This window comes from Betta splendens, chromosome 19 (genome assembly GCF_900634795.4).
Source record: "Betta splendens chromosome 19, fBetSpl5.4, whole genome shotgun sequence".
NCBI classification, from domain to species: Eukaryota; Metazoa; Chordata; class Actinopteri; order Anabantiformes; family Osphronemidae; genus Betta; species Betta splendens.
Genome location: NC_040898.2, coordinates 1885447 through 1911458, shown reverse-complemented (window position 1 = coordinate 1911458; position 26012 = coordinate 1885447). Strand labels below are relative to the sequence as shown.

General features: G+C 45.1%; 1 protein-coding gene and 1 long non-coding RNA gene across 2 annotated transcripts; one reads left to right on the top strand and one right to left on the bottom strand.

Moving 5' to 3' along the window:
• Positions 1–5963: 5963 nt before the first annotated feature.
• Positions 5964–8456, bottom strand: LOC114845982 (tubulin beta-1 chain). Its single transcript, XM_029134631.3, has 4 exons — positions 8296–8456; positions 7400–7508; positions 7201–7311; positions 5964–7122 (listed from the first exon to the last, which is right to left on the bottom strand). Exons 1-4 carry the CDS (start codon positions 8419–8421, stop codon positions 6062–6064), a joined length of 1407 nt encoding a protein of 468 aa, XP_028990464.1. The 5' UTR covers positions 8422–8456; the 3' UTR covers positions 5964–6061.
• Positions 8457–13991: 5535 nt separating this feature from the next.
• LOC129603409 (uncharacterized) lies at positions 13992–17047 on the top strand. Its single transcript, XR_008693232.1, has 2 exons — positions 13992–16003; positions 16651–17047. It is a non-coding gene; the product is annotated as an uncharacterized LOC129603409 (long non-coding RNA).
• The last annotated feature ends 8965 nt before the right edge of the window (positions 17048–26012 follow it).

Sequence of the window (26012 nt, the reverse complement as noted above, 5' to 3'; positions counted from 1 at the left end):
CAAAATGTAGTTGTAGTCTTTAATTACATTTCACGTGACTGCTGTTCGGCACTTACTTTAACGACACTTCCAGTTCAAAAAGATCGATGCTGGAGTAGGAGGTCTCGAGTTGGACATCTTTACCCTTACCTGTTTTAACCACTGTTTTGCCTCAACCCTGCCTTCGTCGATATGTGCCTGCCTGTATAACGACCTGGATTTGTTCTACCTAACTGAAATAATTAAAACCCACAAATTGATGTTGATCTCTGAACTGTGTACTTGTGTGGTGTATACTTAATTTAACTGAATTATTAAACTGGATGAATTCCCTCACTTTAACCTATTTGGATTAATCAAAAGCAGGTTAACATTGGCTGTTGTCCTACAATGTCAGGGTAACACAAGTTTGCACATAAGCTTCTTCAGCTGCAGCTGTAATTGTTGTAGTTTGTAGTGTTGTCTGTGAAGGACTTCGTGAATGTTTCTTACACTATATAGTTTTCTGAGCTATTAAAAGGCACAGCTAACCCTGTATAATAAAAACCTCAAGGTAACTTCAAGCTGTACAGCAACTCCAGAACCACACAAGAGCTTCTGCCTGTTTCTAATACTGTATTTGTTAAATCTCCACAGCTTTGTGAGGACCTCTTGGGCTTAGGTTAAATTCCCACAGTGGACGCACAAGACTTGTTTTGGGTTAACCATTATTTCACTTTCATGTTATCACTCTCAATGAAATGACTCCTAAAATAATTGAAATAAAAATATTGTATCATACTGCCCACCAGCTAACAGGGCACAGATGAGGCAGGCATACACAGGAATGCCACTGCTAAATTATATGAATGGGGATAGACATATTTCTATCTCTCCCAGTATTGCAGGGGGTCCTCCAGTCTTCCAATATTTGGCTCCATCATGTAGCGTTAGACCTCAATGGTTGCGTCTGCTATCACATTTTGTGTTTGTGTCTGCCTGACACTGTCATCCGGGCTCTTTCAACTATACTGTCCCGGCTGTTTTTGCAGTTTCTTCTGAGCATTCTGAAGCTACTTTGTAGATCCTCTGTCCACATGAAGCAAAACTTTTTCGGGATCTCGCAAAACTATCTCGGGATCTCAGAAAACTTTCTTGGGATCCTGAGATAGTTTACCTATTTTTTTTCCCCACAAATTTTTTTCTCCATGTCCTTTCGGGGGCTCTGTATATTACAGCTGTACAATATTGTTATATCATTTAGCCACATTGATGAATGCTATATGATCATTGCATTTTTGATAGCTCACCATTATCATTATTATTATGAAAAAGAAATCTTCTGTAGAGCTATTAGATTCATTCTCAAGATTCAAAATTCAAAAAACATTATTAATTCCAGAGGGAAATTGCTTTGTACACTTATGATTGCTGTGCATACCTTGTTGGGAGAAATTAGATCAAAATGTTCCCACACAGAGGACATGCTCCTCTTCTTAACTGGCTCCATTCTCTCCTGACTCTCTCCTTCCTCTACTGAATCTCTAAAGTCTCTCCAAATTATCTCTAACTGTCTCCAAACTGTCTCCAAACTTTCACTGACTGCAACTCTTCATCAAACACCCACATCTTGAATGGAGGCTGAGGGGTTTATAAAGCTGTCAAAACTTGAGACAAAATTCGAGCCACTTTTTGAGTCAGTCACATGGTACAGCCGGGCAGCGAGGCATCGGGCTCCAGCATTTTCAGCCCCTCCCCTAAATGAAGCAAGCCTCTGTACGCGCATTGCAAAAATGCCTCCTCCCGACTCAGCACACGCCTCCTCAGAAGTGGAACCTCACATCACTATTGAATTCCCCAGTTCCTTTTCCTTATTTTTTTCCCTATTGTATTGTGGATTTAGTCCCCCTCACGAAGATGTAGTTTCGTTGCTTCGGATTTTTTAAAATTATTTCTTTAATAAACCTGCACCTGGATCAACCATGGAGGAGCGCCCAGGATGAGTTCAGCCGACCCCAATAGTTTCTCATGCCACTGCTTTTGATGCTTCTTTGCCAGCCTCCTTTGGGTCGGAGCCAGGGGTTGTGGAGATGTCTTTGACAGGGGCAGGGTTCTTTGGCAGACAAGCTCCAAATACAGAATGTCAGAAGCCCTCGGACCAGCCACCAGCCACCAGTGGTACACTACATGTCTTTAGATTCTACAATGAACAGGGGGGTGAGGGGTCCAGTGTTACCAAAGAGGAAAAGCTGAGTAAGTGTAGAGAACAGGTGAACGATTTGCTACTTGATTTAGAGGAGCAATTAATGCAGAAAGTTCAGGCACCAGAGCTAAGTGCTTTGGTAGTAGCTTACTGGCCTGGCATGTATACACAGCTCAAAGAGTACTGTAAGACATGTCCAGAATGTCACTTGGCGGCGGGCAAGCCTTCAGTCCCTGTTCCTCTGATTCCCTTGTCTGTAGTGTCCACACCATTTGAGTGTCTTGGTGTTGACATTGTTGGCCCAGTTAAGAGGAGTCAGTCAGGTAATAGATTAATTTTGGTCATTTGTGATTATGCAACTAGGTACACAGAGGCCTATCCTTTAACAAGAGGTCATCGCTAAGCAGGTAGCTATGCTTAGGTTTTTCAGCCAGGTGGGGATTCCTAAGGTGGTGCTTACAGACCAAGGGCCTAATTTTACGAGTTGGACAATTTCTCAAGTGTATCAGCTCTTGGGTTAGAACCACACATTAACACCCTCAGACTGAAGGTCTTGTAGAGCATTTAAATTAAACATTGTTACACATGTTAAGGAAATTTGTTTCAGAGACTGGGAAGGACTGGCATAAGTGGCTGTGCTTTCTGCTATTTGCTTACCAAGAGGTTCCCCAGAGCCCATTGTGATTCTCAACTTTCAAACTTATCTATGGTCACCATGTCGGCGGACCTCTGGATGTTCTCCGGGAGTCGTGGAAAGAGTCTGACTTAGAAGGTGTGAATGTGATTTCTTTAGTCATTAAGATGAGACAGCAGCTGAATACTGACCACTGCCTTAGCTTTTGACAACCTCCTGCAGTCCCAGGCCAAGCAGAAGGCCTGGTATGATCTTTCAGCCCAGACACGGAATTTTGAGACTGGTGACAAAGTTTTATTACTTTTGTCAAGACGGCACAAAAGATGCTCCTGAAACAATCCAGCACATAACGGCGGGATGAAAGATGCTAGCAGGCAGGGAATACATGAAACAAAGTAGCTGGCATAGTGTACAGGGACATCTGTGCTGAGTACAGGCTGAAAGTCCCAAGGTCCACATGGGACACACTTCCACAAAGGTGGAAAATGACAGAGCTAAGATCCTGTGGGACTTCTGGACACAGACTGACAAACTGGTAATGGACAACCAAACCGACATAGAAGTGGTGGACAAACAGATAGATGTAGCAATCCCAGGTGATAGCAACAGGAAGAAGGAGCATGAGAAGATCGAGGAGTACCAAGGGCTTGAAAGGAGAGACGTGAAGAGAAGATGTGTAGGATGAGGACACAATCCGTGGTCATAGGAAGACTACGGGCTGTAACTCCCAAGCTGGGAGAGCGGCTCCAGCAGATCCCAGGAACAACATCTGAGATCTCTGTCCAGAAGAGTGCATCATTAGGAACAGGATACTGCGCAGACCCTCAAGCTCCCAGGCTTCAGGTAGAGGACCCGGGCTTGTAGGAGTAAGACGCTCCAAGAAAGGGGTGAGTGGGGATTTTTTTTTATATTTATATAAATGAAGTTATTTTTAACCTCCATATCTTCAGGTAAACTGAAACAAGAAAAGTAAAGTAGACGCACAGTGATTAGACAATTGTTATTAAATGTTTCAATTGTTTGAGTTGACACAATACTGTGCACATACAGCCTTCAACTAAGAAGCCTGTTGTGGTGTAGTACAGGGTAAATGACAGATGGAAAGTCTGGTGTGATCGATAAAAGCTATCAAATGCCTGAAGGTTATACCAATTTTCCCAAAAACCACTTCACCCCCTGGACAGGGGCAAAATTATGATGGGGAAGCAATATTTCTGCAATTGAGAGAAGGTGGGGCCGTAAGTAAACCACACAAGTGGGTCACACAGGAGGTGTGACTGAACAACAAATGGGCCAGCAATCGTTTGTATCAATTCAGTACAGTGGGAGACAGAGGACAGGCTGAAGAAAGGTGCCATTAGCTGCATAGTGGTATGGAGGTAAGCACTAGGGAAGAAGACAGAGTGGAGGCCTATGAGGATGGAGACACTAGGGGATATAGGTGTTTTCAATTACCCACAAATTTAGAGCAATTTCCTTCTCTTTCTGAGCAGACCTCCCACCGAGGGGCTTATAGGCGTTCTGAACTGAGGAGGAATGGCCTGCAATTTTTGACTGCAGGATGGTGGGCAGAAGCAGGAGGAGGTTGGTTTTTGTCGTCCTACTTTGTTCAACCTTCCTCTATAACCTTGTGGCTGTTAGTGGAGTTTTCTTTTTTGCAGTGGTATGGGTGGACAATTACACAATGAATAAATAACCGAATCTATACTGATATGATTCCCAGAATAAATAAAGTGAAGGAAAATGTCAGTAGAAACAATTATGATTTCATTCAACAGTACATGATCTTTTGTTTTAGAATGTGGTTAATCAGTTACATGGGAAGCAAAGCCACATTGAACCCTACAGAAAACATGTTGCTGTCGTTGTACAAGCATAATGAAACCTGTGAGGTGAATGAAACCTATGTAGGGAGGATACACATGTAACGGAGGAAGGCAGATACAAGTGCTTGTGTTTGTTATGGACTATTGAACACTACAGAACATTTGCCAATTGTAACACTCCGCCATTTTGACTAAACTATTTAACCAGGCTTAGCGTAGTTTGTGTTATTAGCAATTAGCAATGCAATGAGCAAAGAAGGGTTTGGACCAAGAATGCAAACCCAAATAGCGTGAGTGATGTTGCCACCATGTGGTGGAACAAAGAATTACGCATTTAAATATTTATATTTATTAATATTTCAATTTAAATTTTATAATTAACTTAAATATCATAAATAATCAAATGATATATTATAAGACCAAAACAGATCTCGGACTTTGTACATATTTCACCTAGGACATAAGTACTTGCTGAAGCAGGTCTGTTTTACTTTAACATTTAATCTCTTTAAATATTCAGAATTACAGCAAGTGTTAAATGATCTTAAATCTGATTCTGGGTCATACAAATGCAGTTGCACTCATGTACTGTACAGCCGGCATACTTCCCTCCATACTCTTCTTTTGGAGCAGGGACATTGTGTAAGCCTGAGGATCAGTGTCAGTATTTAACAAGAAAAAAAAATCTTTATTTAGGGGACGATGGAACTACTGGCACCTGATGGCTGCTTTAAATTTAGTAACAAGATTGTAAACTATAAATATTCAGATTTTAGGAGATATCCTCTTCCCATGCTAATGATTTAACTTTAAATGCATTTAGCCACTACAAGAGCCCATCTTGCAATAAGACCACTGGTCCTGCGATGGTGGAGATGAGCTCCTCACCCAGTTCTTTATCTTGTTTAGATGACAGTCCACCCCAGTTCTGCCTCATCCTTTGAGCACAGGGAGGTATCTTCTGTTACACTACCAGTAACAGCATTACCAGGGGGGCACAATGGAGTCTTTGCATGTGGAATCACCATCATGCAGGAGATGCCGTTTTAAATGGGCTTTAAATGTCAAGAATTGAATAGTTTATGAAAAATCCTAATATAGCCTGAAGACTAAAGATACACCACTTTTCCAAAAATTGTAGAAGGTTTTCATTTTTTGTGAATACAACCACCAACTCAAAATCTGCAAAAGGTCCATTATCATAGATCAGACACAGGTCAGTATGCATCATATTAGTCAAGCTTTATTTGCAATTAGTAAAGCACTAAACCTTTTAAAAACCTACCCCACTATTAAAGAAAATTGTAAACATGTATATGCATAATTAAAACCAGAGGCAGACTTCCAATATGCATGAGAATTTATTACCATTTACAGACAACACCGAGACACTGAATGTTGCATCTTTCTGAAAACAGCAGAGCTTTGTGGAAATGAACACTAAGCCAGCTCCTCTTCACCCTCCTCCTCGAACTCACCCTCCTCCTCAGCAGTGGCATCCTGGTACTGCTGGTACTCTGACACCAGGTCGTTCATGTTGCTCTCCGCTTCTGTGAACTCCATCTCATCCATACCTTCACCAGTGTACCAGTGGAGGAAAGCTTTGCGCCTAAACATGGCTGTGAACTGCTCAGAGATGCGCTTGAATAGCTCCTGGATGGCAGTGCTGTTGCCAATGAAGGTGGCAGCCATCTTGAGGCCACGGGGAGGAATGTCACACACAGCAGTCTTGACGTTGTTGGGGATCCACTCAACAAAGTAGCTGCTGTTCTTATTCTGCACGTTGAGCATCTGCTCATCCACTTCTTTCATGGACATGCGACCACGGAAGATTGCAGCCACTGTCAGGTACCGGCCATGACGTGGGTCACAGGCAGCCATCATATTCTTGGCATCGAACATTTGTTGGGTGAGCTCTGGCACTGTGAGTGATCTGTACTGCTGGCTGCCTCTACTTGTGAGGGGGGCAAAGCCTGGCATAAAGAAATGCAGACGAGGAAATGGCACCATATTTACTGCCAACTTACGCAGGTCAGCATTTAGCTGTCCTGGGAATCTGAGACAAGTGGTGACACCACTCATGGTTGCAGAAACTAAGTGGTTGAGGTCACCATATGAGGGAGTTGTAAGTTTGAGGGTGCGGAAGCAGATGTCATAGAGAGCCTCGTTGTCAATACAGTAAGTTTCATCAGTGTTTTCTACAAGCTGATGGACTGACAATGTAGCATTGTAGGGCTCAACAACTGTGTCCGATACTTTTGGGGAAGGCACCACGCTAAAGGTGTTCATAATTCGGTCTGGGTACTCTTCACGGATCTTGCTAATAAGCAGTGTGCCCATACCAGAGCCAGTACCGCCACCCAGGGAGTGGGTAAGCTGAAAGCCCTGCAAGCAGTCACAGCTCTCTGCTTCCTTCCTCACTACATCCAAGACAGAGTCCACCAGCTCTGCACCCTCTGTGTAATGACCCTTAGCCCAGTTGTTTCCAGCACCGCTCTGACCTGTGACCACCAGGAAACAAGTTTAAATATTACAGCAACCAACAGACTCAGTTTGACAGAACACTGACATGTGCTTACCAAAAACAAAATTGTCTGGCCTGAAGACCTGTCCAAAAGGTCCAGACCTCACGGAGTCCATAGTACCGGGTTCCAGGTCAACCAACACAGCACGGGGAACATATTTACCACCTAAGACCATGAGGAGCAAATTTTATAAAAAACAGTAATAACAGTATGGGTTAATGCAAATTTAATTACAACCAATTAAATTAATTACCTGAGGCTTCATTGTAATAGACATTGATCCTGTCCAGCTGCAGGTCGCTGTCTCCATGGTATGTACCAGTTGGGTCAATGCCATGTTCATCGCTTATCACCTCCCAGAACTGAAAATTAAGAACATTTCAATTTTTGGTACATTAAAAATAGCATATTAAACAAAATTAAAAAATTTCCCGCCATGTCGCATTAGGCGCGCGCGGTCTCCGCACCTACTGGCTGCTCGTCCTCGGGAATTTGAAAATTCAGTGCTACGTCACTAACTGCCGAGACCGCCCACCGCTGGCAAAGCAAGGCTCAATGGAGGAGCAGCTCAGTAGGCCGCAAGAAGCCGGTAACTGCGTTTACCATAATCCACCTTGTATTAAAAGCTTGTTTTTTCGACTTCGGCCATTGCACGCTTCACATAACGTTGAATAATTGTAACATCAAATCAAATATACTTCGGTTTCGTAACCAAGCTAATCGTAACCAATGTCATATGATTTAAAATGAGGAAACGTGACTCGACAATGAAAAATTATATTAGCGTAAAAACTGACCGACGAGCTTTTTAATGTAACGTTTAGGGAGGCGGACAATGTTTTAACCAGCAACCAGCAAATTGCAATGTTTTAACCAGCAAATTTAGAAATTACAAAATTGAATTTTTTTTTAAATTGCATGCAATAATTCATGAATAAAAAGCTATCCTAAACAAAACGATAAAAGGAAATGTGTAGAAGTGTAAGATTTCAATACATTTCAGTAAGTAGGCCATATGAATGTTAGGGTGTGGTTTCTTCGGCGCATAACGTAAGAGACAAAGCAGCGGTTCCAGAACCACGGGACACACGTTTCCTATAAAGAGAAACCGAATGTAGCGCTAAAAATTAATTAAACGACTTAACAAACCTTGGCACCAATCTGGTTACCGCACTGGCCGGCTTGCAGATGTACGATTTCCCTCATTTTTTTGTTCTTGGTGGTAGACTGACGTTGTCCACGAATGAATTGTCTGTTCTTTACGTATGTGCGCATTACGTCTGCGCTCCCCACTTTATAGTACTTTTAGACCCACCCATTCCTCTGCGTCTCAAAATGTTATTGGTTGATACACGGCTGCACCGTTTACAGACACACGTTTACGTCAATCAAATCATCACATGCTCTTTGCCATTGGATTATTGTCTCTGTCAATCAAACATATGTCGAACGAATAAGCAAGGTTTAATTCTAGATGTCGGCCTACTTCCTTTGTGATGGCGGCACGGCAATGCGATGTGATCCTAGTGTACGTGTCACTGCTCCACATTGGCGTATATTACAGACAACGCGAGCTTTTATCTTGGAAACCCAATTAAATGTATGGGTTTTAAGAATACTAAAAAGTAAACATAGTGAACTGCCACTTAGAAGAAGAACACGTGGATCGGTAACAGAACACAAGGTCCAGGCTACAAGATGTTTCATTAGAGGAAACTGTCTGTCGCAACGGGACTGGCCACAGTGACTCAACAGTGATTTGTCAGTCGTTTGCCGTATGGATTTACACTTAGTTGTTTTTCTTTCTAGTTAAGATTCAATAAAATGAGGAAAAGATTCTGTAAGGGGCGTTTTAGATTTTAGTGACAGTAACAATTATACAATCAATCATAATCCTGCAATTTCATAGTAAAATAAATTACTATTCATTGTGTGTTTTGTTGTGTGGAGCTTTTCAGAATGTGTGCCATCATTTGGGAGTGACCATAAATGCTGATCATTCTATTGAGCATTTCTCAGGATATATACTACAACTGATTCACATTATATGATGTGCTGTCCTGCAGTGCAAATACAGGCCTTTAAAATATTTTGCTCTACTATAGAAGTCTGCAATGCAGAGAGGGAAAGTCTACTCGTCATGATGAGAATGGGAGGTGTCCCCCACCCTGTCGGTCCATCAGTGGCGCTAACTGTTAATACGTTCATCTGTACTCGATCTACAGTTTTGTTGTGTTATCTAACCCATAACAAACAGCTATAGCTCACTTCAGTGCAGTTAGTAACTTACAAAAGCTAGCAAAATCAATAACAATACAATAAGTGAAATTATGATCAGATCAGATGAAGGCCAATATAAATAAATGTTTACAATCAACCTTAGTAAGGTAACTCCTTTCGGCTTTATTTTGTAAGTGGTTGCCACAGCAAATGATTCGCATGGTAGATTTGGCAAGTTTCTTACGCTGAATGCCCTTTCTAACGCAACCCCTCTCTGAGGGGATTGAACCCAGGGGATTAATAATGATCACAGCTAGTAGTAAAACACAAAGAGAACTGTCTCTGTTTTGGTGTAATAAAATATCTGGAGTCACACTACTTTTGGTGACTCTTTCATCAAGATGCATGTGTACTTTTCTGTGCTTCTGTTCTTGTGAAATCTTGCCAGCCAAAGGCCAAGTAAACTTCCAATACAAGGTACTGTACACATCCAGCCAACTACAGGCTAAATACTCGGAAGTGTTCTTGCACTTTTTGTTCCAACAGGAACTGTCTGCAGACATGACAACAGGCGTCTCCCAAGAATGCTTGACTGAGATATTCGGAAAAGAGTGAACCTGGATTTGGGTTGGGTCGAAGAATAAACACATACCATATATTATGCTGGCGTAATTGGTGTTTTTGTTTTCAAACACAGTCACACAACATTATATTATTACCAAAGAGAATACATTTCCAACAATAGTACTTTTACTACAATATCAGTAATCTACAATTGCTCAATTAGAATAACCATAATATACCTATTTTATTTAGTTTTAATTTATTGCGTCTTAACATAGTTATACACAGTATTATACATAATACATAATAATATATAATTATACATCTTGGGTGTATAGTCTGAGCTTTGTGTAGTGAACAGATGGACTTCTACAACCTTTAGGGCATAATACTGTCATGTTTTACGCCATCTGTCACATCCGGTTTTATTTTGTTAACTTCCTGTTCACCCAGTCGTCACTCTCCGGTTCCCAGTATCCACACCTGTTACCAATCAGTAATCAGTACCAGTATATAGTCTCACCACTCACAGACCCCAGTGGCCAGATCGTTGATTCCGTGACCTCACGTTCCAGCAGTTATTGTTCAGCTTATCCTGTTGCCAACCCAGCTCCGTATCTCTGACCATCGCTTCTCGTCTGATCCTGACCGGTATGTGAATCCCTGACTCTGTTGCTCAACTCTGCCTGTATCTGGACCGATCTAAGCCCGCCGATTCTAACTCTGAGAGCTGAGCCTTTTTTTGATATTGACCTGTGTATGACCCGGACTGTTTTGTGACTTTGATTCTGGAATAAACCCCCGTTTTTCACCATCTACATCGTGTCCTGGCGCTGTGCATTTGGGTCCTCTCTTTGCCGTTCGGTGACAGAACGATCTGGCCCGACTTGGACCCAGCCAGCGCCCAGCCTCCACCCCGGTCAGTCGCCACTGTCTCTCCTTTTTTCCCTCTCTGTTTGGCTCCGTGTACAAGTCGCTCACCGGAGCAATGGATTTCGTTTGCCTAAGTCTACCGGAGGACATCCATGGCGATCTCCAGGGCTTAGCCAGGAAATATGCGGAAGCACCCAGCCCCCAGGTTCGGCTCTCCGTGGTAGAACTGGCCATCGAGATACTGGAGGACGAATACTGGTGGCGTGAGTACCCCGGAGTGCAAGCGTATTTTGATGGACTCCGACTAACGCGGAGGGACTTGACACGCGCTCTGCGCGTATCGCCTGGCCGCGCCTCCGTTGCCGCTCCGGCGGTTCCCGTTCCTGTCGCCGCTCCGGCGGTTCCCGTTCCTGTCGCCGCTCCGGCGGTTTCCGTTTCCGTTGCCGCGCCGGCGGCTCCAGTCCAAGCCCCAGACGCCGCCGACTCGGTTCGCCACGCGGACCCCGGTACAGAGATCCGGCCCCCGCCGCTCCCAGCATCTCAAACGACGGACAGTCGCAGCCGCTCCGGACGACGTCGGCGACGGCGCAGTTCCAGAACCCCGGGTCCCGAGACCCCGGTCATGGGGACCGAGCAGCCCTCTTCTCCGGCAGAGGAGCCCCTGGATTCTCCGACTGACTGTGTCCCTCTGATAGCAGGTATCCCAGACAGCGTCGCCCGACGGGTCCACCTCCACTGTTCTCCCCCGGTTACGTTCCTCTTCGCTCATCTGATGGACACGGCTGATTCAGCAGCAGACCCGGGCACAAGGGACCAACTGTTTGAGGAGGCAGCTGCCCTCATTCGGAGGGAACCTGCCCTGCGTGCGGCTCTGCAACTCCCAGGTCTGCAACCAGCAGTCACGCCTGATCCCCCGTCTCAGTCAGGTCAGTCAAGCCACGCTCAGTCTCCAGCCCTAGTTCAGCCATGCTCTGTTCAGACTCCAGTCGCAGTTCAGTCGTCCCCCGTTCAGGTTCCAGCTCAGCCTTGCCATGCTCAGGTCTCAGCTCAGTCACGCGCTGTTCAGTCTCCAGTCCAGCCGCGCTCTGCTCAGTCTCCAGTCCAGCCGCGCGCGCTGCTCAGTCTCCAGTCCAGCCGCGCGCTGCTCAGTCTCCAGTCCAGCCGCGCGCTGCACAGTCTCCAGTCCAGCCGCGCGCTGCTCAGTCTCCAGTCGAGCCCAGTTCAGTCTCCAGTCCAGTCGAGCCCAGTTCAGTCTCCAGTCCAGTCGAGCCCAGTTCAGTCTCCAGTCCAGTCGAGCCCAGTTCAGTCTCCAGTTCAGTCGAGTCCTGCCCCGGCCCCAGTTCATTCGAGTCCTGCCCCGGCCCCAGTTCAGTCGAGTCCTGCCCCGGCCCCAGTTCAGTCGAGTCCTGCCCCGGCCCCAGTTCAGTCGAGTCCTGCCCCGGTTCTAGCACAGTCGAGCCCTGCCTCCGTTCAGTCCAGTCACGTTCCTGTCCCAGTTCAGTCCAGTCACATTCCTGTCCCAGTTCAGTCCAGTCACGTTCCTGTCCCAGTTCAGTCCAGTCACGCGCAGGTCTTGTCCCAGCCAGAGGGCACCACCTGTCGGACAGGTGCTATGCACACCCGATCAGGCCCGACGTCAGCTCCGTCGAGCTTGGCAGCGGCAAGTAGCCATGCCAGCTCCAGAGGAGACGCCGTTTCAGTCCTTGCCGGCTCTAGTGAGGAGCCTGAGGGCAGCGCCGCCGGCTCTAGTGAGGAGCCTGAGGGCAGCGCCGCCGGCTCTAGTGAGAAGCCTGAGGGCAGCGCCGCCGGCTCTAGTGAGGAGCCTGAGGGCAGCGCCGCCGGCTCTAGTGAGGAGCCTGAGGGCAGCGCCGCCGGCTCTAGTGAGGAGCCTGAGGGCAGCGCCGCCGGCTCTAGTGTAGAGCCTGAGGGCAGCGCCGCCGGCTCTAGAGTAGATGCCGTTCCTGTCCCTGTCGGCCAAGTAGATGCCGTTCCTGTCCCTGTCGGCCAAGTAGATGCCGTTCCTGTCGGCCAAGTAGATGCCGTTCCTGTCCCTGTCGGCCAAGTAGATGCCGTTCCTGTCCCTGTCGGCCAAGTAGACGCCGTTCCTGTCCCTGTCGGCCAAGTAGACGCCGTTCCTGTCCCTGTCGGCCAAGTAGACGCCGTTCTTGTTCCTGTCGGCCAAGTGGAGGTCGTCCCAGTCCCTGTCGGCCAAGTGGAGGTCGTCCCAGTCCCTGTCGGCCAAGTAGAGGTCGTCCCAGTCCCTGTCGGCCAGGTAGAGGTCGTCCCAGTCCCTGTCGGCCAGGTAGAGGTCGTCCCAGTCCCTGTCGGCCAGGTAGAGGTCGTCCCAGTCCCTGTCGGCCAGGTAGAGGTCCTCCAGGACCTCCAGGAGGAGGGAAGAAGGACGGAGGACTCCAGGAGGGGGTCGCGCCAGCCGCAGTCCCGGCGGACCTCCAGGCGGGGGTCGCGCCCATCGCAGTCCCGGCAGACCTCCAGGAGGGGGTCATCGGTTCCTGGCGGCCCGGCTCCGGCCGCACCTGCATCGGTTCCTGGCGGCCCGGCTCCGGCCGCACCTGCATCGGTTCCTGGCGGCCCGGCTCCGGCCGCACCTGCATCGGTTCCTGGCGGCCCGGCTCCGGCCGCACCTGCATCGGTTCCTGGCTGCCCGGCGCTGGCCGAATCTGCTTCGGTTCCTGGTGGTCCGGCGCTGACCGCATCTGCTTCGGTTCCTGGTGGTCCGGCGCTGACCACGTCTCCACGTCTGTTCTGCTCCTTGGTGCCGGCATTCCGCCGGCTGGTACCTCGTCGGCCTGATGGGTGGCCTCTCCTTTGGCGCATCCTGTGGCGAGGATGGCGCTGCCTCCTGCGTCGTCGGCCACCTCGGCTGTCTAGTTCCGGGGGCCGGCCCGCGGGCCGTTTTCTGCGGTGGCGATGGCGTTGCTTCTGCCGCAGCCGACCGCGCCGCCCTTGGCCTTCTGGAAGGGACAGTTTGGACCATTGTGGGGTTTTGTTTGTCCTCCTCCTGATGTCCTCCTCCGCCACTGCTTCGACGTCCGGCCGTAGGGGGGGATTCGGGCCTCCTCCTACGACCTCCTCCACCCAGCCCTGGGCGGAGGGGGGAGGGGCTCGTTGGCGCCGTGGAAGACACCATGGGGGGGGGGGTACTGTCATGTTTCACGCCATCTGTCACATCCGATTTTATTTTGTTAACTTCCTGTTCACCCAGTCGTCACTCTCCGGTTCCCAGTATCCACACCTGTTACCAATCAGTAATCAGTACCAGTATATAGTCTCACCACTCACAGACCCCAGTGGCCAGATCGTTGATTCCGTGACCTCATGTTCCAGCAGTTATTGTTCAGCTTATCCTGTTGCCAACCCAGCTCCGTATCTCTGACCATCGCTTCTCGTCTGATCCTGACCGGTATGTGAATCCCTGACTCTGTTGCTCAACTCTGCCTGTATCTGGACCGATCTAAGCCCGCCGATTCTAACTCTGAGAGCTGAGCCTTTTTTTGATAATGACCTGTGTATGACCCGGAGGTCGCGCCGGCTGGAGTTGCTGCGGACCTCGGTCCTATCGGTCGCGTCTGTTCTGCTCCTTGGTGCCGGCATTCCGCCGGCTGGTACCTCGTTGGCCTGATGGGTGGCCTCGCCTTTGGCGCATCCTGTGGCGAGGATGGCGCTGCCTCCTGCGTCGTCGGCCACCTCGGCTGTCTAGTTCCGGGGGCGACTCCCGGCCCGGGGCGCCGTTTCCTGCGGTGGCGATGGCGTTGCTTCTGCCGCAGCCGACCGCCGCGCCCCTTGGCCTCCTGGAAGGGACAGTTTGGACCATTGTGGGGTTTTGTTTTGTCCCTCCTCCTGATGTCCTCCCTCCGCCCACCCTGCTTCGACGTCCGGCCGTAGGGGGGGATTCGGGCCCTCCTCCTACGACCTCCCTCCACCCGCCCTGGGCGGAGGGGGGAGGGGCTCGTTGGCGCCGTGGAAGACGCCATGGGGGGGGGGTACTGTCATGTTTCACGCCATCTGTCACATCCGGTTTTATTTTGTTAACTTCCTGTTCACCCAGTCGTCACTCTCCGGTTCCCAGTATCCACACCTGTTACCAATCAGTAATCAGTACCAGTATATAGTCTCACCACTCACAGACCCCAGTGGCCAGATCGTTGATTCCGTGACCTCACGTTCCAGCAGTTATTGTTCAGCTCCGTATCTCTGACCATCGCTTCTCGTCTGATCCTGACCGGTATGTGAATCCCTGACTCTGTTGCTCAACTCTGCCTGTATCTGGACCGATCTAAGCCCGCCGATTCTAACTCTGAGAGCTGAGCCTTTTTTTGATATTGACCTGTGTATGACCCGGACTGTTTTGTGACTTTGATTCTGGAATAAACCCCCGTTTTTCACCCTCTACACATCGTGTCCTGGCGCTGTGCATTTGGGTCCTCTCTTTGCTGTTCGGTGACAAATACTATGTTAGAATGAATAATAATGACATCCTGCAATTACACCAGCGAGGTGATACGTCTGTTTTTGATGACGGATCCAGTTAACCTGGATTAAAAATCTGAACACATGGATGTTTAAAACATAGGACAAAAAGCTAATAGATTTATTTCATGCATTTATTCAAATCTATTGGAATGTAAGACACATATTGGTTGAGTTCAGCTGTTTGTCAGCAATGCAAGCTAACATACACTAAGATGAACTACTATAGATATCGTTGGCAGCATTTCATCCCTGTGATCAAGAGGGAGTCTGTTAAAAAAAAAAAACACCAAAAATAGCTGAATACATGTTGGTGGTTATGTTTTAGTTTTTGTTAATGACTTGTAGGGAATATGGATGTATGAACTTGAACAGGCCTGTGTAAAAGTCAAACAAATATTCGAATGCCGCAGGCAGCCTCAGAACTCTGTTATTCTCTTTGGTCTCAATTGGTTTTGTTTCTCAGCAGTCTTTGCTTTGTTCTACTGTACAACAGATCAGTTATTCACTGAATTATTCATTGTTTCCTTCAGGGTGGGGTCGGTGTGCATTGAAAGCTTTGTGGTGAGAGCTTGACCAGTTCACTCAGAAGAAGGGGGAGATTTCTGCACTGCACTTTATGAGCCCAATGCGTCATGATTAAGCACATCCACTGTGCACTTTGAAGCCTGGTGAAACCAGTGCTGCTGCTGATGACTCAGCATTTCTCAGGGTAATTCAGCATTCAGCACTGGTTATATTATCAGGATTATTACAGCTTTTGTGTATTTTGATAATAAAGTGTGAGACACATTGGTCGTATTTTACACTTAAGCCAGATACCACGTCACATAGACAACACCATAAGAGAAGTGATTCAGAGAAGTGAGATTCAGAATTAACAAAAGACAATATTCATCAATTGTTTCTAGAACAACATACAGATTTAGCATTTAAAACATACACTAAAGGTAATGTCAGGGTCACTGTCACTGTCATTGCTCTATCGCTGATCTTACATTAATAAGGCTATATTCTATCCCCCACCTTTATCTTTATTATTTAGTAGTGTACTACACAGGATGCAGGAGCTGCACATACAGTTTGTGGAAGGTGGCTTGTTAATTGTTAACCATATTTTTATAATGAAGATAAATCAGTTTTATCTGTTACACATTTAGTTGAACACCATGTTTTTTGATTCCATCTGCCACATTTGTTATTTTTGGGTCAGTTCTCTGGTTTCTCCATTACCTCATCATCTGCACCTACATTTACTACAGTTCTGTTTTAAATCTGTCACCTCCAGCAATTTTTTTTTCTAAACAGTGTGTCTGTGTCGCTCCTGTCTTAATAAGTCTGCCTGACGCTGTTATTCAGTCTGTCTCTTTTTCAGATGTTGGACTCATGACTGATAAATGGTCTAACTACGACCTCTACTGTTCATATGTTGTATCTGCAAGCTGGGATTACGTCCTCTTTATAGGCACAGAGAATTTTTCATTTTGTTGTTGAGTTTGACTTCATGCTGGGTCCTGTGCACTTCACATTAGCTGTTCTGTCACACATGTATTTGAATTCTCATCCTCTGAACTGCATTATCCTCGTATGGTTTGCTGATGTGTACATGCTGAAAGACAACAACAACAACAACAACAACAACAACAACAACAACAACAACAACAACAACAACAACAACAACAACAACAACAACAACAACAACAACAACAACAACAACAACAACAACAACAACAACAACAACAACAACAACAACAACGCTGAAGTTAGCCTCCAATTCAAGAGTTGAAGAAACATGAGAGGACATGAGAGAAGCAAGAAGACAACATAGCCTTAGAAGGACTAAAACAACAACAAACTGTAATGTAATTAAGCTGCTGACAGTGTCATAATTCTCTCCTGTTTCTCTCTCTGTAAATAAGCTCCTCTCAATGACGTGCCAGGTTGTCTGCTCAATTTACCAAGTTCCTTTTGGTATTAACCACTGAAGTTGCCCTCTTAAACTGTTATAATCTTGATTGACTGTTGTATTTACTTTCTAGGACATTTACACTTTTCATTTCACATCAATGCAGTAAAGGGATGAAGCAGAACTATAGAGAGAAGACAACACTTTCAGTTGTTGATATAATAAAAGGCAGTGGTTCACACTGGTAAACTTTCAACAGACAAACAATATTAAACTGCATAGTGTTCATAACATAGCAGCATAATAGAAGGTTGTGTCTATCTGGCCTGTCTTGACTCCCCTGCTGTGCATCCCTCTCCGGAATGTGAGCTAAGGTAGCCTTAAAAGGTAAATGGAATGGACTGTTTTACTATTGTATTTACAGATCCAAGCTTAACTTAAATCCCTTTCATTACTTCAAACTCTCAGTGGGTATACTTCAGACAAGGTTTGGGTGACAAATGGGGAACATTCTAAAATATGGTAGAACCCAGTGGGGGCCACTGCTGGAAGGTGCTGTCTTCCTGCGTTATTAGACTCTCATCATTATTGTGTACAGGAACCCAAAGGACAGCACAGAGTGAGACCTGACAATCTGTTTACACCACACACAGAAAAATATATGTCATTAAAAGGAGGTCAGCAGTTTTTCTGATATGCATTGTTGTGCAGAGCTTGCTTACTGAATTAGTCAGTAAGAACATTTAATGTAAATAAACTAAACACAGTGAAGCGTGAACAACATCAAAAGTCACAGAACTATTCTAAACTATACCCTCTCCCCAGGCACTTCCTCCTGCTCTTCTGTGATCTTGACCAGATCTTGTTCTTTTGGTCATGACCCCTAAGCTCAGGCCATAGGTGAGGGAAGGAACATAGATTGAACGGTAAATTGAATTAAAATCACGACAGATCTGTACACCGACCACATTACTGCAGCCGCCGCACTAATCTATCTGTCAATCTTGCGCTCCTTCCTTTCCTCACTCGTGAACAAGACCTCAAGATACTCTTTTACTTGGGGCAGGAGCTCTCCTCCAACCTGGAGAGAGCCAACCACCTATTTTCGGTCGAGAACCATGGCCCAGACTTGGAGGAAGTGATTCTCATCCCAGCCGCTTCGCACTCAGCTACAAAAAACCCAGTGCACTCTGGAGGTCCTGGCCCGATGAGGCCAACAGGACAACGTCATCCACAAGAAGCAGAGACGCAATCCTGTGGTCCCTGAACCAGACACCCTCCGGCCCCTGGCTGCGCTTAGAAATTCTGTCCAAAAACATAATGAACAGAACTGGTGAAAAATGGCAGCCCTGCCAAAGTCCAACGTGCACCAGGATTGGGTCTGACTTACTGCCGGCAATGTGAACAAAGCTCCTGCTCCGGTTGTTCAGAGACCTTAGCAAAGAGCCATCCACCCCTGCTGCCCTGCCACTGAGGAGCTTGGTAACTACCTTGGTGACCTCAGCCTGGGTGACGGGCAAGTCCACCTCTGAGACCCCTGCCTCCGCTTTCTCAGCAGAAGGCGTGTTGTAGGGACTGAGGAGATCCTTAAGGTACTCCTTCCATTGTCCGATGACATCCTCAGTCGATGCCAACAGCTGCCCAACTACACTGAAAACAGAGTTGGTGGAGAACTGCTTCCACCTTCTGAGGCGTCGAATGGTTTGTCGGAATCTCTTTGAGGCCGAAGGATAGTCCTACCCCATGGCCTCCCTGTACTCCTTAAGAGATTTTGACTCACACGCTTAGCCTGTCAGTACCCATCAGCTGCCCCAGGAGTCCCAAAAGTCATCCAGACCCGATAGGACTCCTTCTTTAGCTTGATGGCATCCTCTGGTGTCCACCACTGGGTTTGGGGATTGCCACCACAACAGGCACAGGAGACCTTGTGTCCCCAGCTCTGAATGCCCACGCTGATGATGGAGGTGGACTTTCTCCAGCCTCCATCGGAATCTGGTCGAAGCTCTCCCTGAGGTGTGAGTTATAGATCCCTCTGATTGAGGGTTCGGCCAGACATTCCCAACAAACCCTCATGATATGTTTGGGCCTGCCAAGTCGTTCCACCCTCCGTACCTGCCAGCGGATCCTACTCACCACCAGGTGGTGATCAGTTGACAGCTCAGCTCCTCTCTTTACCGCAGTTTCCAAAACAAATGGCCGAAGGTCAGGTGACACAACTACAAAGTCTACCATCAGATTCCGGCCTAGGGTGTCCTGGTGCCATGTGCACTGATATAGACACCCCTATGTTCGAACAAGGTGTTTGTTATGGCCATACTGTGCACAAAGGTCCAATAACATAATACCACACTCCCTGCAGAGAATCCAAGAAGGCCTGGTACTCAACAGCGCCAATTCTGCCCATAGGCACAAACGACAGTGAGTGAGGCTGACTCACACCCTCTCGTCACCAGACCCCCCTGCTGGCACTAAGGATTTGTAAAAGTGACGCCTGCCGACTCCTTCAGAGGCAGGAAGCCAGAAAGGCCCCCAGACCTAACGGTATTTCCCCAACCTACTACAGAGTCTGTGCTGACTGGATGGCACCGATCCTCACTGAGATCTTCAACTGGTCTCTGCAGCTGTCTACAGTGCCCAACTTCTTCAGACAGTCCACCGCCGTGCCCCTCCCTACGTCCACCATCACCAGCTTTAATGCCTACAGGCCTGACGCCTTGACGTCCGTAATTATGAAGAACTTTGAGAGGGTGGTGTTGAGGCATCTGAAGGACATCATAGACCCCCTGCTGGACCAACCTCAGTTTAGCTACAGGAAAAACAGGTCTGCTGATGATGCAGTAAACCTGTGACTCCAATACATCCTGCAGCACCTGGCTCTCCCTGGCACATATGCCAGGATCTTGTTTGTGGATGTTAGCTCTGCCTTCAATACCATCTGCCCCGGCGCACCACAGGGGTGTTTACTCTCCGCACTGCTCTTCTCCCTGTACACTAATGACTGCACCTCAGGGAACCCGTCTGTGATACTCCTGAAGTATGCCGATGACTTGACCGTTGTTGGGCTCATCCAGGTAGGTGATGAGTCTGCATACAGTCTACTATGGACTCATTCAACTTCCTAGGGTCCACAATCTCCCAGGACCTCAAGTGCCCCCCCACGAAAAGGCCTAGCAGAGTTGTACTTTCTAAGACAGCTCAGGAAGTTCAACCAGCCCCATCTTCTATACTGCCATCATCTAGTCTGTCCTCTGCACCTCCATCAATGGGTGGTTTGGTTCAGCCATCAAACAGGACAGACACAGACTGCAGCGAGTGAGCCAGTCACCAGAAAAAAATCACTGGGACTGAGCCTACATCCATTGAGCATCTGTACCGGGCCAAACTCAAAAAACAGGCAGCAAGCATCACTGCTGACCCCACACACCCCGCACACAAACTGTTTAAACTCCTCCTCTCTGGCAGGTGCCACAGAGCCATAGCCACCAGAACCACCAGACACAGAGCTAGCTTCTTCCCCCAGGCTGTGTTCGAGCTGAACTCAATCACACAGAGAAAGGACTTTTTAATTTATTTTATTCTATTCGTTGTTTCTGTTTGGTATGAGGGTATGAAAGGACGGAGTCAGACTGGATACAATTCCTTGTTAGTCTTGTGCAAACCTGGTGAATAAAAAATAAATAAAATACTACTACTACTACTAGTAATAATAATAATAATAATAATAATAATAATAATAATAATAATAATAAATTATAATTATATAATATAATTATTGTTATATACAATAATAATAATTAATTATAATTATATATTATTAAATATTATTATTATTATTATTATTATTATTATTATTATTATTATTATTATTATTATTATTATTATTATTATTATTATTATTATTATTATTATTGTACAAACCTGAGTGGTGACACACTGTTTAGTTTTTTATACTGGTGCACCAAGCCTGTAACCACCAAATAAACACATAAGTCAAAGGTCTCTCACTCCAGATATCCAGATACAGTTCAGTGATTAAACTTCCTCTGACACATTTTATCAAGTTTCTGTCAAATTTCCTTAATTTGTTCTTCATTCCTGTCTTCTCCTCCTACTTTAGTGTTAATGCCACTTACATGAATGACTGGTATCAATCATTAATACTGGCTTCTCTTCACATTCTTCTTCCACAGGTTGAAAATGCTCAGACTCCAGTCATTTCCTCACTCATAGCTTGGACAACATCTAGGTTTATCTGCTTGGGGCAGACTTCTCTCATTTATTTTTTTTCTTCTGAGGCCTTTCATAAAACACAAACTCCCTTTTTTCATTCCATGAGTTTTTTTTTTGAGTCCAAAGAGGCTTTCTTTGATTCTAGTTTGGCCTCTGAGGCCTACAGCCTTTCCTCTCATTCCATCTTCAGCTCTGAGGACTGTAAACTAAAGTGCACTGCCTCTCGGGTTTTTCATTAGCTCTCTCTGTTTATTGTATTTTATCACCAACGTTTGAGTTTCTATAGGCGCTTTGACAATGTACACCCTGTATTTATATCTTACATTTAAGATCTCCTGCTACAGGTCACAATTTAATTGTTACTTTTCCAGTTTTTCTTGGGGAATTTAGTCTTTCTTGTCATAAGACGACCACAAATTTTACCTCTAGAAAAATAAGCAACAATTCAGATTATGTCCTTGTCCACTGTCTAGTTGCTCTATATTCATATTTCTGTCACCTGTAAATCACAACCATTTTCTTGTCAGAAATGCTTCTATCTATTTGAATTGTTGAGTTGTCTGTTCACTTCTATTGTCATTTATACACACACACACACTCAGGGCTCACACTTACAACTCACACAAGCTGCACTTACCAGGGAGGCTAATATGCCTAAGCACCTCAGTGCATCAGGCCTGCTCAACTTAGAGCTCAGGGCAGAGAAGCAACCTGAACTTTTAAGTAATTTAAATGTAACACTAAACAAATTACGTGAGCGAAAACATCTACAAAGAACACACAGAACTAAGCCAGGATTACAAAATAAACACAAGTACTAGACTGGGAGCATAATACACTGACAAGGCTAAACCAGAAACCAGAAACATGAACATGAAATAAAAATCAATGCTACGCAGGTAATATACAGGCATACTAAACACACTATAAACTAAACATACAAAGTGAGGAAACTGAGTTGCAAGACAGGACAATTAACAACACAGGAACACTAACTAGGAATTTAAATACTTACAAAACAGGTGAAATAGCTTACACAAATTACACAGAGGAACTCATATACAAAGTCACATGACGACAAATCAAGACAAAAGAACACAACCCAAAAGTTCCTCCAGCAGGCCGGAGGGCAAAATCACGACAGCTACCTCCACCAATCAGTTTATACTGAAAGGCATGAACAGTATCTGTATTCATCTTAAAGTGACTATCTATATTTGAGACGGCCCTTTATTTGTTACTAATTTAGACTACATTTCTCAGACTGTTGGTTATTTGTCCCTGTAATTAACTCTAATAGTTTGACAGTGTTCTTGTTAAATTAATGTTAATGTCCTGTGTTAGTTCATGTCCTGCTTCTGCAGTAGTCACAGTTCGTAAGTTTGGACCTTTTGCCCAGCAGTGATTCTTATGTTTCCATCTTTAATTATTGGCAGTTATTGAAGCATGAATATTGTTGGGTCATCCCTAATGTTTCTCAGTTCTGACCCAGCTGTCAGTTGAGTAGCCAGAGTATATTAGTTATTCCCTATGTGGGACTAGTTAGTGTTGTTGGCTTTTAGCTGGTCTTAGAGAGTTCAAGTAAATCAGGAGACATCTTGTGGCTACAGGAGTTCCTACCACTCAGCTCTGTCAAGTTGTCTGTGCCTCAGTTCAAACCAGTTTTAACAGCTCCAAACTACCACTAGTCCAACATTGTATTCTGCACAGGCTGCTCAGGAGTTTTTGTTATTTGTATAATACTAATCATCTACTGTTATATCTGTATAGTTTATGTTTTTTTTAAATAAAATAATTAATTAAATGACAGCTGAACATGATGGACTATGATTTTAGCTCATCATTTTCAGCTCATTAAGTGTATGTGGCACAGCTCTACCTGAAATGTTTTTCATTATCTTTAGGCAAGGAAATCTGTAAACTGAAAAGATTTTTCCAAAGTGAGTCAGTAAATGATTGACAGTATACTGCTTCCACTAAGAATACAATAATACAATGCGGAAAAGAAGATTTACACATTTACCAAATGCAGCATCTTCTATGTCTTATGTAACACAGTAACCAGCATAGTACTATAAAGTATAAGCCTCATGAGCAGTGACAGACTGGTTATGCAGCAGTGACACCAGCATGCACCTTAAAGGGTAGAGTGTACATCTTGGCTGAGTGGGCTGTTGCTCCTCCTCCCTCCATTTGGGGTGCAGGGAGATTATCCACCAACTATCTGCCTAGCAGATGTCCCTATGGACTACTCCCCCTCTGCCACACATCCCCACCCCCCCTCTATCCCAATGTCCTGAGCCCAACTTCAGGCTTATCTCCAATCTGCTGCCATCACAACAACAAAATTTAATTAATCACCTAATAAGGGAGGGTGTTGATAAGACACAGGTCTTCGAACTTCTGTAAAATGCAAATGTGGAGAACAGAAGCCTCCCAGCTTTACATTCCTCAGTGATTGGCTGTCGCTGCCACACAATAGAAGAGGCAACAGCAAATCAAGGAATCCAGGGTTTTTCACTGGAATTCAACTTGAATCAGAGATTCATGATGTCCCCAAATATTTACAGGGAGTGTCAGATGCTGTCTCTATGTATTTGTATGTTGAAGATGCCTGCTTTTCTTTGTGTTGCTACAGTACATGAGAATGATAATGTCATCACTTCCTTAAACGTAGTATCAGCTTTAAAAAAAACCCAAAACAAAACAACTATTTGTGGTGAATTTGTGGAATTGCTGTTATAGAATTCAATTGATAACACTCGTCAGATAACTTAAGAGTTTTGAGAGAAAAAAACTACTAAATGATCTGATGCATATGCTGATGAATATCAGTGCAAAGGATTAAATTAGATTGAAATTCTGGACATTCCATCAAAATCTCAATAAGACAAAATAAGAAACAAAACTGTTTTTTGAGTTTTTCCAGTTTGGGTGAAAAAGACTTAGATAAATAGATTAGATATATTTTATATTTTAAGTGTGTTTCAGTCTAGGCTTGAGGTATAGATTGCAACTACTCCTCCAGCTCAAACTGTTTTTCTAGGAACATTATAGATCACATGACTTAGTGACTGTCACATTCATACTGCTGCAATCTTCAGGGGCACTGTGTTGACTGTAGAGAACCTGCAGGGAGACTTAATTTCTGCATCATGGGCTTCACTGTGGATGGTCTTGGTTTCTTGATGTCTACTAGAAGTGGCCATATTACTAGACAGCATCTAAAGCAGATTTATGTTTCCTTCAAACTGTCAAGAAACTTCAAACTGAGGAGAGAATAAACACGAGACACAATGAACAAGAAAGAAGTTGGGGCTAGTTAATATTCTTATTCCTTATGTTTATCCCAAAGCTTCTGTTCAACAGAAACTGTTTTACCTTTATAAAGACATTTAACTTCCATTCAGAAGACTTCTTTAGTTCTGATGATGTGGATGTGTGTCACTGTGGCAACCTGAACTAAAGTGTTAATAACTGTGAGTGGACGATGTCAGTTGATGGGTTAAGTCATTCGGAGACTTCAAAGCGTGTGCCCAGTAACCCTGGAAATCCTGAAGCGTGTATCAAGTGACATATGTGCTGTTAATAATTTATGATTATTGTTGTGATGTTAATAATTTATTCTGTCTTTTTACAGAAGTTTTTCTTGGGGGGCAGGGAAATGTGTTTGGCCTGGTGGCCCAAAGGTTAAAGTGACTGGACTTCAATCACATCATTCAGGCACTGAAAAAAATTATATTTCTGAATAAAAATGAATAAAAGTATTCTTCAAGCTATAAAAGCATATTCACTCTCCATCCATATTCCTTTCAGTTCATTTCCACTTTCTGTCTGCAGGTCTGGTCTGCTCTATTATACTCGCTCTCTAACAGAGCTTTAATTTACACCAATGCCTTCCCTCAAGCTTCAGTACACATTCACATCCACAGGACCAGATTATCTGCTTTCATTCACGATTCTATGCCAAAAATCTTAGGAGCTCAAGTGTGTTTGTTGCTTTTCCATGTTGTCAAGTTTTTTGTTATGTTTATCTAAGTAGTTAAGGCAAGGTAATGGTCATTCGTTTATTATTTTCATTTATTTTCTGCTCAACTCCAGTTTTCTGCCAAAAACTGTGTCCACACATTAAACTAAGTAGCTCATTTCACCATTTTGTGAAGTAACAGCCAGTAATTTGTGCCTTAGCCCCCCTCATCAGTTGAGAGATTATCAACTTTGATGTAAGTAGACTGTCTGACTCCCCTTTTAAACTGTTTTCTCTTTCGAGAGTAGAACCGTGGCTTCCTGAACTGGTTGCCCTTCCGTTTCTGATGGAGGTGGCCTGCTCAATCCTGACTGACTTGACTGTTCTGTTGTGCTTGTTGGAGAAGCTGTTGTTCGGTTTCCCCTACATATGCATCTTTACATTCTTTACTGCACTAAACTGCATACACTAAATAGATTTTTTGTGTCTGGTCCACTAGTCCACCAGTATGTTGTTGGGTTTGAAATGTACAGGGGATATTGTGTCCATAGAGATAATATGGAGCTTCAAATGTAACGAAACACTCCGGCATTTGACAGTAAACACGTTCCACTAACG

What these genes read in the sequence shown, in the direction of transcription:
- LOC114845982 (XM_029134631.3), bottom strand. Translation starts at nt 8,421, where the DNA reads ATGCGCACATACGTAAAGAACAGACAATTCATTCGTGGACAACGTCAG. An exon ending in CTATTACAATGAAGCCTCAG is followed by an intron (nt 7,312 to 7,399) that starts GTAATTAATTTA and finishes TCATGGTCTTAG; the next exon opens with GTGGTAAATATGTTCCCCGT. An exon ending in GCCAGACAATTTTGTTTTTG is followed by an intron (nt 7,123 to 7,200) that starts GTAAGCACATGT and finishes TGGTGGTCACAG; the next exon opens with GTCAGAGCGGTGCTGGAAAC.